The sequence below is a fragment of the Symphalangus syndactylus genome, chromosome 8 (assembly GCF_028878055.3).
Source record: "Symphalangus syndactylus isolate Jambi chromosome 8, NHGRI_mSymSyn1-v2.1_pri, whole genome shotgun sequence".
NCBI classification, from domain to species: domain Eukaryota; kingdom Metazoa; phylum Chordata; class Mammalia; order Primates; family Hylobatidae; genus Symphalangus; species Symphalangus syndactylus.
The window spans coordinates 127530536-127547034 of record NC_072430.2 but is presented as its reverse complement, the minus strand read 5'-3'; the positions used below and the strand labels follow the sequence as shown (position 1 = coordinate 127547034).

The 16499-nt window shown below is 39.8% G+C and overlaps 1 protein-coding gene across 3 annotated transcripts in view; it reads right to left on the bottom strand.

Moving 5' to 3' along the window:
• The window catches only part of ACSL3 (acyl-CoA synthetase long chain family member 3), an 82390-nt gene that overhangs the window by 27074 nt on the left and 38817 nt on the right, over positions 1-16499 (bottom strand). For all 3 annotated transcript variants that reach the window (XM_055290781.2, XM_055290780.2, XM_063645729.1), the window contains 2 exons: positions 7962-8379; positions 637-814 (listed from right to left, as the gene is read on the bottom strand). In XM_055290781.2, the coding sequence (XP_055146756.1) occupies positions 637-814; positions 7962-8339 (556 nt within the window). In that variant the 5' untranslated portion in view covers positions 8340-8379. The remainder of the gene's footprint in view (positions 1-636; positions 815-7961; positions 8380-16499) is intronic.

Genomic DNA, 16499 nt, shown 5'->3' with positions numbered 1-16499 from the left:
TCCAGCCTGGCGACAGAGTGAGACTCCATCTCAAAAAAAAGAAAAAGAAAAAGTGGAGGAATTTACAGCAAGAAATCTGGTGAAAGTGTATTTTCTGTTTCATCTGAAGGATGAGACTAAACATCCACAAATCACTGTCACATTTTGGCACCGAGACCTCTGAACTTATGCTTCCAGAACTATCTCACAGACTGAGCCACCACAATTACCACTCAAATAATTACAATATGAAAACTCTATTGTTTAACCTGCCCCTTGAAGTTCACCAGGTTTCAGTATGGAAGTGTTTCGGCGGTCAACTGTTGTTACTGATAGAGGTGACAGAACAAAATGAGAGTAACTTCCAAAGAGGATTCCTGAGGAATGGTACTGGAACAATGGCCCCTAAGTGTAGGTCTAGTTTTCAAGACCTGAAAGTCTCCTATTAAGAGGTTCAAACCTACTGCAACATTGATTGGTACAATTTGTCATATAATTATTTTCCAAAATAAACCAAAAATTCCAAATCACAACAGAGTTCTCCACTAACTGGACACTGGGTGAAAATTAACATCAGAATTTTAACCTCTTCAGAGTAAAGTATTTCAATAAATATCTGTAAGTTCACTCTTCCAGAAGATAAGAAAGTCTACATACGCTGAAAATTATACATAAAACACGCCTGTGCAGCTATCATCCACTCGGCCCTGGTCTCACAGAAGATGGCGATGTTGGTCTTTGGTTTCTGACCCAACATCTGTAAGCCATTTCCAAAATCAAAGGCTCGAACAAAGACATCTTCATAGGAGAGCCAATTATACTGTCCAAGAATAACCTGATAAAACAAAAAGAAAAACAAATACCTTTTAATGTAATCAAAATAATAATTTACAGAAAGAAACCAGAATATCGTCCAAATGTTATGATGAACCAGAAAGTTATGTTTGCATAGATTTTTTTTTAATAAAAAGCTAGAAATTGAGTGAAAAATCTATTTTAAAAATTAGCTATTTTGTGACATGTTCTATAACAACTCAAATCTTATATTGTAACGGGGGTTTTTTGGCTTTATTTTTGGTTTTCAAAAATATTGAGAGTTTGACAGGATCCTAAAGGTCAACTGCCTGGCCAAATGGCCATATACTAATAATCTGCTTATAAATTTCATCTATTTAAATGATTTAGGTGTTAACTTAATATTTAGCCTAGTACCAAGTACCACAGATGCCAAAAGTTTAATTTCTTTCTATTTAGGAATTCCTAAATGTCATTATCAGATGGTACAATATGATTCACAGAACTTTCTCTATCCAAGCTAACAGAAATCTTTATGATTGTTGAACTTGAATTGCCGTATCAAACTCTGGATAAGCAAAAGCAAAGTAAACAACTTTCTGTTTACACAACCAAGTGGACTAGTTATATTATTCAAAGTCCCTCTGTTCAAGCCTTAAATGCTTACTGGCACCACCAGGCTTTCAATATTTTATCTGTTTATCATAAGTGCTGGTAATACCAAATATGCCTTAGTAAAAACTCCCTTTTAAAGTTTTTTAACATATTGTCTTTAGAAATTTTCCTCAACTTAGACAAAACCATAAATCCCTAATTACATACAGATTGTATAAAAAGCTCCTCTCTCTGCAAAAATATATAGGTAATTAATTCCCAAACATGGCTGTGTCAGTAATATACATCTCAAACCCTTAAAATCATCTGACCATGTTCATTTTATAAATGTAAACATTTAAGAAATTTCTAGAAGAGGTTGGATAAAGATAAAAACGGAAAAGGATAAATGCTGCCATCTAGTGTCCCATGCAATTACACATTTAAGAAATGAATTTTTATTTTGATGGATAAAGCAACTGCATTTAAGATGGTACTTATTTACTTTACCAGTCCCAAACTCTCACCTTGCTCTTTACCCCCATGAAATGCTCAGCACAGGGAGCTCCAATGACTTCAAAAGGAGCTCTGTGGGGGTGAGAAGATGACAACTTGGCCAAAACGTGCAGGAACTGGATTATAATTATGAAGAATTTTACACTCTAAAGGTTAAGAATGCACTACCTTCCAGATTCTAGTATGTAAGTGACAGGATTTATAAATTTCAAAGACTATGTGTGTTCTGAAAAGGCGTTTGATATATAATCCAAATATGTAAACTCACGCAATGATGCCACTATGTGGCAAAGGAATCAAATGAGCGTAAGATTTCCACATATGTAAAAAATAAAATATAAAACAAAATCTGAATCTCATGATTTTAATTCTTTAAACCACTGAACCATCTAGTAATTACGTTTTTCATAAATATTTCATTTAGAGAACACTACCCACTCTATATTTTATGTGATTTGTGCTGGAAAAGTTTCTAATCCTAATTTTGTCCCTATGGCTAGCCCAAGACAAGATTAAACTATTTATTCCTTGCCAATATCACTGAACACTGCTGCAGAACAGCCAACCTTACTAAATCCAGGACCTCAACACCCTGAAGCAATCCTATCATACATCCCTGGTCTATTCGTTTTCTCACTCTCTGAAATACCTCTGAAACCTTCTCTCTATTCGAATAGCCTCCTCTGGGCAGATGCACTGGCTCATGCCTGTAATCTGAACACTTTGGAAGGCTGAGACAGATGACTCATTTGAGGCCAGGAATTCGACACCAGCCTGGGCAATACAGCAAGACCCCATGTCTAAAAAAGTGTAAAAATTAGCCAGACGTGTAGTACATCCCTGTTGTCCCAGCTACCTAGGAGGCTGAGGCAAAAGGATCACCTGACCCCAGGAACTCAAGGCTGCAGAGAGCTATGATCATACCACTGCACTCCAGCCTGGGCAAGAGTGAGACCCTGTCTCAAAATACACACACACACACACACACACACACACACACACACACACACACACCTTCCACCCTTCCTTCTCTACTTACAGGTGGTAATCTTGTCTCCTACTGAAAGCCTCTTTAAGCACTATGACTTGTTTTACTTTCACTATTTAGAAATATTTCAAAATTACACACGTTCCTGTCTTCTTCAGTAAAGTACACCTGGCTTCATTTAACCCTTCTCTCCGCAACTGAAGATCATTATGAAAAAATTATTCTGAGGGGAGCCACAGAGTAAAAATATTCAAGAGATCTGGATCGTTGCAATAATCATGATAATGATAATGAGGGTAACTAACCTTTATTAGTGCTTACTACAAGCTAAGGACATGGCAAGTGTTAACTTATTAAACTCTTATCATACCTGTAAAAAACTGTTACTATTATTATCCCTATTTTACACATGAGAATACGGAGATGTAGAGTAAATATAACTTGTTCAAAATCATGTAACAAATAAGTGATGGGACTAGAATACCAACCCAGGCAAACTCATTCCAGAGATTAAGCATAAAATCACAATGCTTCAACTGCACTGTAGAAAGAAGTCAGGGTCTTATTAAGCAGGTGAGTAAGGTGGCCTGATTAACAATTGTGAAAAATCATCTTTATGCTGTGTGTGAGTGAATTACAGTTGGGGGCAAGTGTGGAAGCAAGGAGGCCTGCTAAAAAAAAAAAAAAAAAAGGCGGGGGGAGGCTGTAAGAGATACAGCCTCAGATACCCCTGATTTTTTGGGCTTCAACAATTTGGTATGCAGCAGTGCCTTTAATAAATAGGATGAAAGGAGAGGGACAGTTTGGAAGGGGAAACTAAGAGAAGAGTAATATAATAACCAACCCACAAATCCCAGCCAAGAGATTAGCATGATGCAAATATCCTAAGAAAATAAGTATTACACACATACACAAACAGGGTAAAAAAATGTGCCTAGAGTAAGAACGCAAAAGACGGCATTAAGAAAGAGGAAAAGAAAGCTAAGTCAACTCACAAGGACATAAATGAGTGTTTCTATTCTCTTTTTGGATCAATTTAGAAGGAATGTCATAGTGAAGTCTTCTCTAAGCACCATTATTACATAATCCCTCATTCTCTTCTTATTTTTGTAAAATACCTAAGAAAAAATTAAGTGTTTCTGATAGCTCACAAAGTATATGAGCCAGCTTGTACTCTTTTCTGGTTCTATTTTTAGTCTTTGCAGCTTTGTTCTATTTCAGGTATACATGTATTTTAAAGTTGTCCTGAAATCATTTCACTGTTCATTTCAAGACGACGTTAGTGCAATGCATTTACTGCTGGGAACACTGGAATCAGGTGATGCTGACACAGGTTCCAGCTCTTAACTCTGCTACAGTTTTATAAAACCATATGAAACTTAAAAGGATCCCGAAAAGGCCTGCCAAGCAACCAAGTACCTTTTGTTTTTCTGTCCCCCCAGGAAGAATCTGGTCGTAGTGAAGCTGGTGGCTACTCTATCTTGGACACAGTGAGAGCAGGGTCATCGCCACTGCCTTTTTTTGTCCACTCATCCTCACTTCAGGACCTCAAAATAGACTGTTGGGATAAGATGGAAACAAAGCTTCAAAGTTCATTAATTTGAAATAAGGCTTGTGCATCTTTCCTTCAGCCATATCAGACACAACATTCTGGGGGTTAATCCCCAAAAGTCTTCCTCAAAAAGTATTTTAAATATTGCTACACCATTCGTTTTCTTTTCCAGTTGAAGATTATCTTCAAATATGGAAACTAATGAAGACACACTTCACTGAGCTTGATCAGCTAGCAGGCACTAATGGCAGAAAGTACACAGCTTAACCCACCAGTTGTGAAAGTTCCCCTTTTCAACATCCTAGGCAGATGCTGCTACTGACGCAATGCAATGGGTGTAACAAGAAACCAAACGAGGGGAAAACAAAAAAGGCCTGGCATGTTTAACATGCAGCTGAGATACCCACTCTGCAGTCTGCAGATCACTGCCACAGCTGCAACACAGAATGAACAGAAACTAAAGCCTCAGCTAACCAGCGACACTGCACACTTTCTTCTTGAGTATGGCCAAGAGAAAGTACTTGTTTCATTTATTATATGCAAAATCGAAAAACTAATTCTACTTTCCCAATGAACCTAAAGAAAACTATAACATGTTCCCATGTCACAGTCTAGACATAGCCTTCTGAACAAAGTTTGATGAACCACAAATGCCAATTTCATAGCAAATGCTAGTAGGCAGATCTTCTGACATATAGAAATTCAAAACCTCCTGTACTAACTAAATAAAACTTCACAGTAATGAACTATAGACAGAAAAAGTTGCTAAAAATCAGTCTGTCTCACCTCCTAACTTTTATGAGTTCAAATACTTCATGCTTTGTTGAATAATCATTGAATACAAAGGCACTGTGGTCAAGACAAGCAGGAAAGAGCCACATACACTTACACACGCACATTTAGGAAACAACTATCACAGCTCTAGGATTTTATTTTGTCCAGTTATACTGATACACGAATTAGGAAGAAATTTCATATTCACCATATAAGCTTTTCTTCTTTTTACACAATTGAGAACTAGTTTGCTGCTGTACATACTGAATGACGACTGAAAGACAATACTAGCCACATTAAAATGAATAAAATATGTGTGGGATACTGGAGAAAAACTAAGCTTCCTGAAAAATAAGACTTCTGTATATATGCTTAGACTAAAAGAGAATCCAATCTTTGAATTCAAATAGCGTATCAAAGACAAAAAAATGAATCTATAAGCAGATAGAAAAGTAGAAAACTTTTGCACATAAAAATGTACTGTTTTCAGTACCTTCTCATAACTACCTGATTTCTCAAACACAGACTCAAGAATAGAGTGCCATAAAAAGCTGTGCTGGTCAGGCACAGTGGCTCATGCCTGTAATCCCAGCACTTTGGGAGGCCGAGGTGGGCGGATCACCTGAGGCTGGGAGTTTGAGACCAGCCTGACTAACATGGAGAAACCCTGTCTCTACTAAAAATACAAAATTAGCTGGATGTGCTAATTTACAGGCACATGCCTGTAATCCCAACTACTCGGGAGGCTGAGGCAGGAGAATCACTTGAACCCAGGAGGCGGAGGTTGCGGTGAGCTGAGATGGCACCATTGCACTCCAGCCTGGGCAACAAGAGTGAAACTCCATCTCAAAAAAAAAAAAAAAAAAAGGCAGTGCTAAATACGTAAATATGACAAAAGCAAACTTCATTATGATAAAATGTTTTGGAAATTACAATCCATAGGCTAGAAAAGAAAAATTGAACATGCTTAACTCATGATTTCAATTTCTAGAAATGTGCTATTAACTTCAGCGAGATCTTAAACAGAAAAAAATTCAGTTTTTTCTAAGTCTGCAAAAGAAATAGGGAATATGCCTCAAAAATAAGATGACCACAAAACTATCCAAACTAGGGCACTTTTGAGACCGTAAGGGGGCACTATTAATGTCACAGCAACAAGTATAAATCAGGATGGTTTCAGATAAAACAAGATATACAACTACTCTATTTAAAGGTGAGGAAATTTACAGATTCTGTTGTCGAGTTAAAATGTTTTAGTTTCTAGGAATTACTGACATCAACATGCTTGGCATCTCCTTCATGTTTTGAGGAAAATGATATATGAAGTTTGTTTAAGTGGCAAAATTAATGGGCCATATAGAGGAGGTTAAGCAACATCCCTCTGGCCCTCCAGTAAAAGAGGAGCTCTGAGTTTTTCATTCCACAGTTGCAGTTATTTGGACTCTCCTTCAAGAGCTGAGGGTTTCCTTGTAACTGACAGGAAAAAAAGGCAGTTGGGGATCAAGATAGCTGGAAATGGTTAAAAGATATTAAACCTATTACCTAACCAAATTATCAACCAACTACATATCACTTCGCTGTACCCCTCTAAAAAATACTTTATCTTCAATTTTTAACTTACTAGAGTTTCAAGAACTGCTCATAAGGAAGTCACACATCCAAGTTCATAAACAGCATTCTCACGCCATTTCTATACTACCAGTGAAGCACTATTCCATGATCTAATTTTCCTCATTGAATTTTCTACTATAATTTTCCTCATTGAATTCTCAAGATAATAGTAATGTAATAATAAAAGCTAGAGCATTTACATTAAGTGCCACAAATTGTTCTAAGCACATTGCAGATATATACACACACACTCAATCCTCACAAGCATGAAAGCTGTGATCAGTGAGGAATGGAGGCTATGAGTTCTGGAGCCAGAAGGCCTGGATTCCAGTCCCAGCTTCACTAGCTGTAGTGTCCTTGGGGTAGGTTACCTCAACTATCTGTGCCTCAGTGCTGTCATCTGTAAAGTGAAAATAATAACAACTAACTCATAGGGTAACTTAGTCTTAAGATGATATATGTAAAGCTCTTAGAACAGCTTGGCTCTTGAGTGTCAGTAATGATCGTTATCTTCATATTACAGAAAAAGAAACCGAGGCAAATTAGTTAAACTACTTTTCCAGGGTCAGAAAGCTAGTAAGTGGCAAAGCCAAGATTCAGACCTATAGTCTGGGTCTGGAGTCCAGGCTCTTAATCGCTGTTACACTGCCTCTAAGAACATCTTGCCAGTTGTTTCAAATCAACAATGGCAGGTTTCTCCATATTTCTGAAAAGAAATGTTTTAAGAACCATGCAGTTGCCACAGCCAAAGTACAGACATGAAGCACTCACTGCAACCCACATCTAAGCCACATTTAACCACATTTAACACAGCAGGTCCCACCCCAAAACCTGGAGCCATTTCCAGCATCCAGCTGCTCTAGAGACAGGGAGTATGGTTTCATACCCAAAACTGCCCTAGACATTCCAAACCCCGGTAGACACTGGGGAAGAGCTCCACACCACTGGGTCGCGATGTCCTTCTGAAAACTCGGAACATATCAGTGCTGGTAAGCACAGGAGGAAATCAGAAGGCAGTCTAGCCCCCTTCCTACACTGTTTCTCCTTCAGCAGCAAATTCTAATGGAGGCAGGCTGTGCTTGCCCTTTACTTCATTTCTAATAGGATATTTTATTCAGAAAGAATTCAAAGGCAATGAAAAGATCATCTTACCTTTTTAAAAATTTTTCCATTTGGTTGTATTTCATCTTCCTCATTTAAAACTTCACGTGTTCCCAAGAGTCTTTTGTTCTTAAATTTGTTTTTTGCATATGTAAAAACTTTATCTAAAGTATCACATCCAGGGTATAATACTGAAGCCAAACCATCCAAACTATTAACAGATCTGTATGCAGAATCAGGTTTTGAATTTACAGGTTTTGCTTTAATTCGGTTTGATTTTTCTTGTCTTGACTCAGAGAAAAAATAAAATGGAATGTATGTTAAAATAGTATAAAGTGATATTAGAAAATGTATAAAATATAAAAGAATAGGGTTGATGGTATGTTTTAGCTTCATGGTAGATGGTTTTGAAGACACGTGGTTATTCATAAGTACTCAAAAAGTAGAATTAACAGACTTCAGCGAGAATCTAGAAGGAAGAAAAAGAAAGGCGTTAGTTCAAAATCATTTTAAAATAATTTAAAGAAAAGCTACATCGGCAAATGAAGATTTTTTTTTTTTCTATCAGGCAGCAGCTACCATGCTCGTCCCCTACAATGTCTTGATATTTCTAAGAGACTCATTTGTACAATATCTATTAACAATGGAATTACAAGAAAAGTTTCCACATCATACTGTAAACAGGTGGCTGTTCCAACCAAAACCCTAAGTATCCACAAACATTTCCCAGTAGTAAAAAGGGAGCAAGTCAGAAAGAGGGTTGGGGGGAGACCAAAAATTTACCCATTTCCTGTACTTCAGCATCTCACTGCATTAGGGATGGCAAGTACTTTACAAATATGACACATCCATCCTCTCTCACAGCCCCAGCAGCCACCGCCAAATAATCACTGCATTCCTTCCCTGTGAGCCCCATTCTCACTCTAGTCAGCAACAAGCAACTGGAGTTTGCAAACACAAAAAATTCATTTTCCACAACGGCTCTACAGATAGTTTTCAAGTTAGGTTAAACTATGACGCAAGAAAGCAGTATACTTTGGTCATTCTGTACTTGCATTCATCAGATTTATTGAAAATCTACTATGTTAGATATCATTCTACGCACTGCGAAAGTAACAGTAAACAAAACGGCCTAAGTTCCTGCTCTTATGCAACCTACATGTTCACTGGGAGAGGTAGACAAACAAATATGTTATGTATGCATGCATGCATGTGTACGTGCCAGGTGGTGATAAATGTTATGAGGAAAATAAATCCAGGTGAGGAAAACAGAAAGTGACTGGGGCAACATTGGAGAGGTGCTAGAGCTAACTGATATCTGAACAGAGACTCATAAGGAAGAGAGAGTGTACCATGTGCCTATTTGGGTAAGAAAGAGCACTCCGGGCAGAGGGGAACAGCCATTGTGTGGCAGGTGGGTAATAACACCTTTTTTTTTTTTTTTTTTAAGACAGGATCTCACCCAGGATAGAGTACAGTACAAGATTATAGCTCACTGCAGCCTCAAACTCTCGGACTCAAGCGATTCTCTCTCCTCAGCCTCCCAAACAGTTGGGACTACAGGCATGTGTGACCATACTCAGCTAATATTTCAAAATTTTTTTTGTAGAGACAGGGTCTCATGATGCTGCCCCAGCTGGTCTCAAACTCCTGGCTTCAAGCAATTCTCCCACCTCAGCCTCCCAAAGTGCTGGGATTACAGGTGTGAGCCATCGCATCTGGCCATCATTCTTGAAGAAATAAAATTGAAGCAAACTAGTAACTAGTTACCCTACCCAGCTCCAAATCCAGGACTATGATTTCTTCCCAAGTGACGCAAGCAGCCAGCATTTTTCACCTCCTACCCCTAGCTCTGTGTTGCAGAAATTCTATTCCAGGCAAGTGTAGACAGATGAGAGAACTGAAGAAATCCTTTCTCTTTCATCCAGTCCCCATTCTTAGGGCAGAAGCTCTACCCCAGGTGCATCAGGCCAAGGACACCAAGCACAGATCATCTTTGCCTCACCTCTTGTAAGGCAGAGGTTCCATGCAGGCCAAGAAGCTCCAAACAGAGAAGACTGATGGGTACATTGATGGCCTAGTAGACCACTCACAAAACAGATGTAACTATAAGAAAATCAAGCTGCTGTCCCCATCTCCAGCTCCAGAACAATGGCACAAAGGTTCTGCACAGGCTGGAGAAGCAGGCTGTAAGAACACAGAGCCCCTTAGCAATTTCTAAGATTGACTATATTTAGAACAAGGAATGGAAAAGTTCATGCCTAATGGCAGTCAAAAACAAATGAGACATTGGTGGTAAGCAATTATGATGAGGCTGCCCAGTACTTTGGGAGGCCAAGGAGGACAGAACACAAAATCAGGAGATTGAGACCATCCTGGCCAACACGGTGAAACCCCGTCTCTACTAAAAATACAAAAATTAGCTGGGCGTGATGGTACACGCCTGTAGTCCCAGCTACTCGGGAGGCTGAGGCAGGAGAATCGCTTGAACCTGGCAGGCGGAGATTGCAGTGAGCAGAGATCGCACCACCGCACTCCAGCCCGGCAACAGAGCAAGATTCCACCTAAAAAAAAAAAGACGCTGGTAGTTCTGTGACAGCAGCAAGTGAAAGACTAACCAACTACTGTAGAAGTTTCACAGAGAACCAGGGAAGGAGATACCTAAGAATCCTCCTCCTTGACATGACAAGCCTCAAAGACTGCCATCAAACACAACCCCTACACAAAGGGTATCTTAATTTAACTGGATCACAAGTGGGGAAATTTATGGCCCAGAGCTTTGTCCAAAACAATAAAGCAATCAGTTAGCATTTAGTGAAGAATAGCTGCTGGGTGGTGATACCAATGAAAGCGGAAGCTTAACAAGGAGATCTGAGAGTTAAGGAAAGCCCTGCTGAAAATCAGCTATCATCTCTCAAGAAGGGCAGTCCAGGGTGACTATGTGCGTGCCCAAGTGTGCCCTCTTGAGGAGAAACATCAGAGGGTACACTGTGCAGAATAAACAAACCTCAGTGTAACAGTTCAGCCAAGTCAGTTAACAAATAAGGAAACAACACAACAAGCAGCAGCCCTGGAAGAGGGGAGGGAAAATCAGTATTCCAAGTTGCTACAAAATACTATCTAAAATGCCCAGTTTACAACACAAAATCATGAGGCATGCAAATAAACAGGAAAGTATGACACATAGAAAGAAGGGAAAAGTAGGCACCAGAAACAGTCCTTGAAGGCCCAGATGTCAGACAGTATACAAGACATCAAAGCAGCTATTATAAATATGTTCAAAGAACTAAAAGACTGAATTCTAGCACTCTGGGGGGAAAAAAAAAGAAGAACTAAAGGAAATCATGCTTAAAATACTAAAAATCCAAATCTTACAAGGAACACCTCCAAATTTGCTCATGCACAGCTCGTGAGAAGTCAGGACTCCCAACTGAGCCCCAGGCTCTGTTCACCATTCCCGGCTGCTTTCTTTGACAACGTATTGTGTAGTAATCCAAAGACCGGTCGAGAGAATTTGGGTTTTGCCATAAAGGTCATGGGGAGACATTAAAGCTTTCAGGAAAATGGCAAAATGAAAACAAATGGTCTTGCTACACCTAGAACATCAGAGTTGCAAAGAATAAACATACCCTAATAACCCAGAAGATGTTATCCAACTAAGTTCTCTCTCTAAAATTTAATTTTGCATATTTGTTTTTGAATTAAAAATAATATCATGGCCAGACATGGTGGCTCATGCCTGTAATCCCAGCACTTTGGGAGGCCAAGGCAGGCGGATTGCTTGAGCCCAGAAGTTCAAGACCAGCCTGGGCAACATAGTAAAACCTCATCTCTACAAAAAAGAGAAAAATTAGCAGGGTGTGGTGGTGCACACTTGTAGTCCTTGCTACTCGGGAGACTGAGGTGGGAGGATCACCTCAGCCTAGGGAGATCGAGGCTGCAATGAGCTGTGATCCTGCTACTGCACTCCAGCTTGGGCAACAAAGCAAGACCCTGTCTCAAAAAATATATATAAAAAAATTAGCCAGATGCAGTGGCTCATCGTGAGGCTGAGGCGGGACCGTTTGGGTCCTTACCACCCCTGAACAATCCTTTTGAAAATCTCAGCTGGGACCTAACAAGATGGCAGAAGCTGAAGACCATGTCACAGCTACCCCCCTTAACTGCTGCTGGCAGCAAAGGACTTACTCTAGAGGTGTCCCCAAAACAGCCACTTCAGACCCCCCTTATTCCACTGTAGCTTCCCTGGGACACAGGATCCTGCTGGCAACATCAAGAAAAATCTGACATCCTACTAAAGGCTGTGGGACACGTTCCTATTATGAAAACAAAGAAGCAGGCAGTAGAGTGAACTCGAACCATCCAAAGACTCCTTGACTTCATCAAAAAAGTTCCTTAAACTTGCAACCTCAGTTGTTTATTTATGTGAGTCAGGCTTTTGCTCTTTCCTTGGACCAGGAATTTGGAAGCTTCTATGAGTGTTTCAGCAGTGATGGTAAACTAGTTCTACATTACTGCAAATCTCAGGCATGGGAATGAACCACAGAAAAAAACAACTTGCTTCTTAGAATGAATTTTCACAGAGGAAATAGCTCTGAAAAGTTTTGATGCTTTGTAGCAAGAGACTTACCAGATATGACCTATTCAGTATGTGTCCACTATGACCTATGTTTATGCCTAAGAAAACATTCACAGCATGAATGGACTCACAAAAACGTGATTTGTATTAATACACAAATCATCATAAAAGACTGACATCAGAGCATACCCACCGTTCCTATACATTACTATTCTCATTGCCGCAGATCTGCCTCCAAGGTTGAAATGGAGACTAAGACTGTATAAACTTCACTACCAGTTCTCAAAATGACCATAATTGGTTTTGTTTGTTTGTTTGTTTGTTTTGAGATGGAGTTTCGCTCTTGTTGCCCAGGCTGGAGTGCAATGGCACGATCTCGGCTCACCGCAACCTCCGCCTCCCAGGTTCAAGCAATTCTCCTGCCTCAGACTCCCGAGTAGCTGGGATTACAGGCATGCACCACTATGCCCGGCTAATTTTGTGTTTTTAGTAGAGATAGGGTTTCTCCATGTTGGGGCAGGTCTCGAACTCACGACCTCAGGTGATCCGCCCACCTCGGCCTCCCAAAGTGCTGGGACTACAGGCGTGAGCCACTGCGCTCAGCCAACCATAATTGTTTTAATGGTAAAAGTTTATTAAAGGGCTTTTTTTTTTTTTAACCTATTCAGGGAACTTCTGTTTGGGATATGGGATGTTTACATTTATACCCACTGTGTTACCTTCTTGTAAAATAGTCATATTGACCTGCTCACTGAATACCTTAAATAGTCCAGTAGAGGGCAGCCCTGCTGGCAAAAAGGGTTTTACATCTTTACCACACAGTAATAGGGGAAAAGACTGTTTTTGTTAATTTTTAGCTAATACCTAGCCAGGAGAGCAAGCATGTTGGGCAAATTGGAAGACTATTTCAGAGAATATATATAGTTTAAATTTATTCCATTGGTATACAGAAAAAAAATTTATAAATTCTGGACAAATGACTCATATAACTTTTCTCAATCCTATCATTTAATATTTCTTGAGTTCCAATCATATAACTATGGTATTACTCTGTCATTTATTTATATAGTATCAAAAGTACTCAATAATCCCAGCAACATCTTTGAGTGTTTCACAATGCACTTTCCAACTTGAAAGCAATCAATAATTGAAAAACAGGCCAGCATGGTGGCTCACAACTGTAATCCCAGGACTTTGGGAGGCGAGGACAAATGGATCACTTGAGCTCAGAAGTTTGAGACCAGCCTGGGAAACATGACGAAGCCCTGTCTCTACAAAAACTACAAAAATCAGCCAGGTATGGTGGCACACACCTGTAGTACCAGCTACTCAAGAGGCGGAATGAAGTGGGAGGATGGCTTGAGACCAGGAGATGAAAAGTGCGGTAAGTCGAGATCATGCCACTGCACTCCGGCCTGGGCCACAAAGTCAGACCTCGTCTCAAAAAAAAAAGAAAATCAACCTTCGATTTTACGTGTATTTCATGCCATGACTAATACAGTACCACTTTTACTGATGCTACTAGACTGTAACTTCCTAAGGTGTGATTTAACTTTTTTTTCTTCCTTCTGTGTTATATTTGTAGTACCATATTGATAGAGGCTGGAGGCAGACAAATACCTAGGCAGATAGGGTAGGGTCCCCGGTGAAACCTCACCTTCAAGCCTAAAGCAACCTGAAGGCTGAAAGACTGGACTGCTGGTCCAGGTTGAAACCCGTGACCCAGAGGGAGAAAGTCTGCCCCAGTTTGCCCACCGTTTCCTGATTGATTCTTTCTGAATAATGCCCTGGGGTGGAGCCACCAGGAATTTGTGCCTTATGCAGAGGAGGAGTCTGCACCCTTCAGCTCCTGTGTGGTGGCCCTGGTATTCAATTTGTGAGGTGGAAACCTGCCTGCAGGACGCCTCTCTTTGCTGAGCTTTCCTTTTGCTTAATAAATTCCGCCCTCCTCATCCTTCAATGTGTCCACACGCCTAATTTTTTTCTGGTCATGAGACAAGAACCTGGATTTAGCTGAACTAAGGAGCAAGAATCCTGCATCAATATCTTTTTAAAAGCATTACAATAAATTGAATGGCATGTACAAACGAGATCTAAGGTATGTACTAGAATTCCAAGTATTGCCGGGCGCAGTGGCTCACGCTTGTAATCCCAGCACCTTGGGAGGCCGAGGCGGGCGGATCACGAGGTCAGGAGATCGAGACCACGGTGAAACCCCATCTCTACTAAAAATACAAAAAATTAGCTGGGCGTGGTGGCGGGCGCCTGTAGTCCCAGCTACTGGGAGAGGCTGAGGCAGGAGAATGGCGTGAACCCGGGAGGCAGAGCTTGCAATTAGCCGAGATTGCACCACTGCACTCCAGCCTGGGCAACAGAGCAAGACTCCGTCTCAAAAAAAAAAAAAAAGAATTCCAAGTATTTATTTTCAAAGGTAATGGTGTGAATGGTATGATTTTATTGAAGGATTTGAATTATATTTTAATCCCTTAAAGCCCAGAATGCAATTTATGGCTACAGGGATCCGCCATACATTAGCATTAGGGGATGCTAAGTAACAACTAACGTTATAGTGATGAAATCACTGTCTAGTTCTCATTTTCTACCCAAACCTGTGAATTTTTGAGTCCCCTTACACCAGTGTCCTTATGTAATTAATATAGCTAATAGCACTAGAATAATACTGACAAGTTGAATTATGTAACATTATCTTACAAGATTATAAAAATTTGCAATTATGTTCAAAGCTGGAAAGTGTATCAAGTTAAATAAGCTGGATATGAAAAAAGACCTGTTATCTAATTTTGTCCACTTAGTTTACTTAAGTGAATATATTTACACCCATGTATTTAACAAGTAGCAAAAATATGTTAAATTTGGGTATTGTGTTTACCACTGAGGTTTCAGATGATAGAATATTTGCTACCTCAACAATACTTAAGTTCAATTTTTTTTTTTTTTTTGAGATCGAGTCTCACTCTGTCACCCAAGGCTGGAGTGCAGTGGCGCAATCTCGGCTCACCACAACCTTCGCCTCCGGGTTCAAGTGATTCTCCTGTCTCAGCCTCCCAAGCAGCTGAGACTACAGGCGTGCTCCACCACACCCAGCTAATTTTTGTATTTTTAGTAAAGATGAGGTTTCACCATGTTGGCCAGGATGGTCTCGATCCCTTGACCTTGTGATCCACCTACCTCGGCCTCCCAAAGTGCTGGGATTACAGGCGTGAGCCACCATGCCCGGCCTTTTCTTCTGGACCTAAATAACTAGTTCATTAAATCTAAGGTTAGCTTAAAAAAGATCTCAGCTGTATAAAACCTGGCTTTTAGACAGAAATAAGTAAGCTGATTTTAAAATTCACATGGATATTAAAAGCACCCAGAACAGCCAAACAATCTTGAAAAAGAAGAACAAACTTGGATGACTTGTATGTCTTAATTTTAAAATTTACTACAAAAGAAAAGTAATTAAGACGGTGTGGTACTGGCAAAAGCACAGACAAATAGATCAATGGAGTCAACTTAAGAATCCAGAAATAAATCCTTATATTATGGACAACTGAATTTCAATGGGGTGGTGAGAAAATTTAATGGGGAAAGAACAGTCTTTTCAACAAATAGTACTGAAATAACTAACAAGCAAAAGAATGAAGCTGTAACCCTTCCTTACACCATACAAAAAGTTAACTCAAATGGATCATACAACCTAAAGGTAAGTATTCATCATCAAGTGTAAATGGTGCTTCAGGAAGAGTACAGTAAAAGGTAGAGACTAGTTCTGGCATTTTCTGAGAAACCTTCTTAGATCAAATGGCAATTTTTTGTGATCTTAAAAGGCTTGAGGACAAGTGAGGATGGTGTAGGGAAGTGGGAGTAGCGATGGAGCTTTAGAAGTGATGGCACCGCACAGATTGACCAAGCACCAAAACGTTTGTCTTTTGTTCAAGAAACAAAAAACAAACCAGAAGAGCAGGGCCGGAAGGAAACGAAGTTGAACTGTTGTGCCCTTTGAAAAG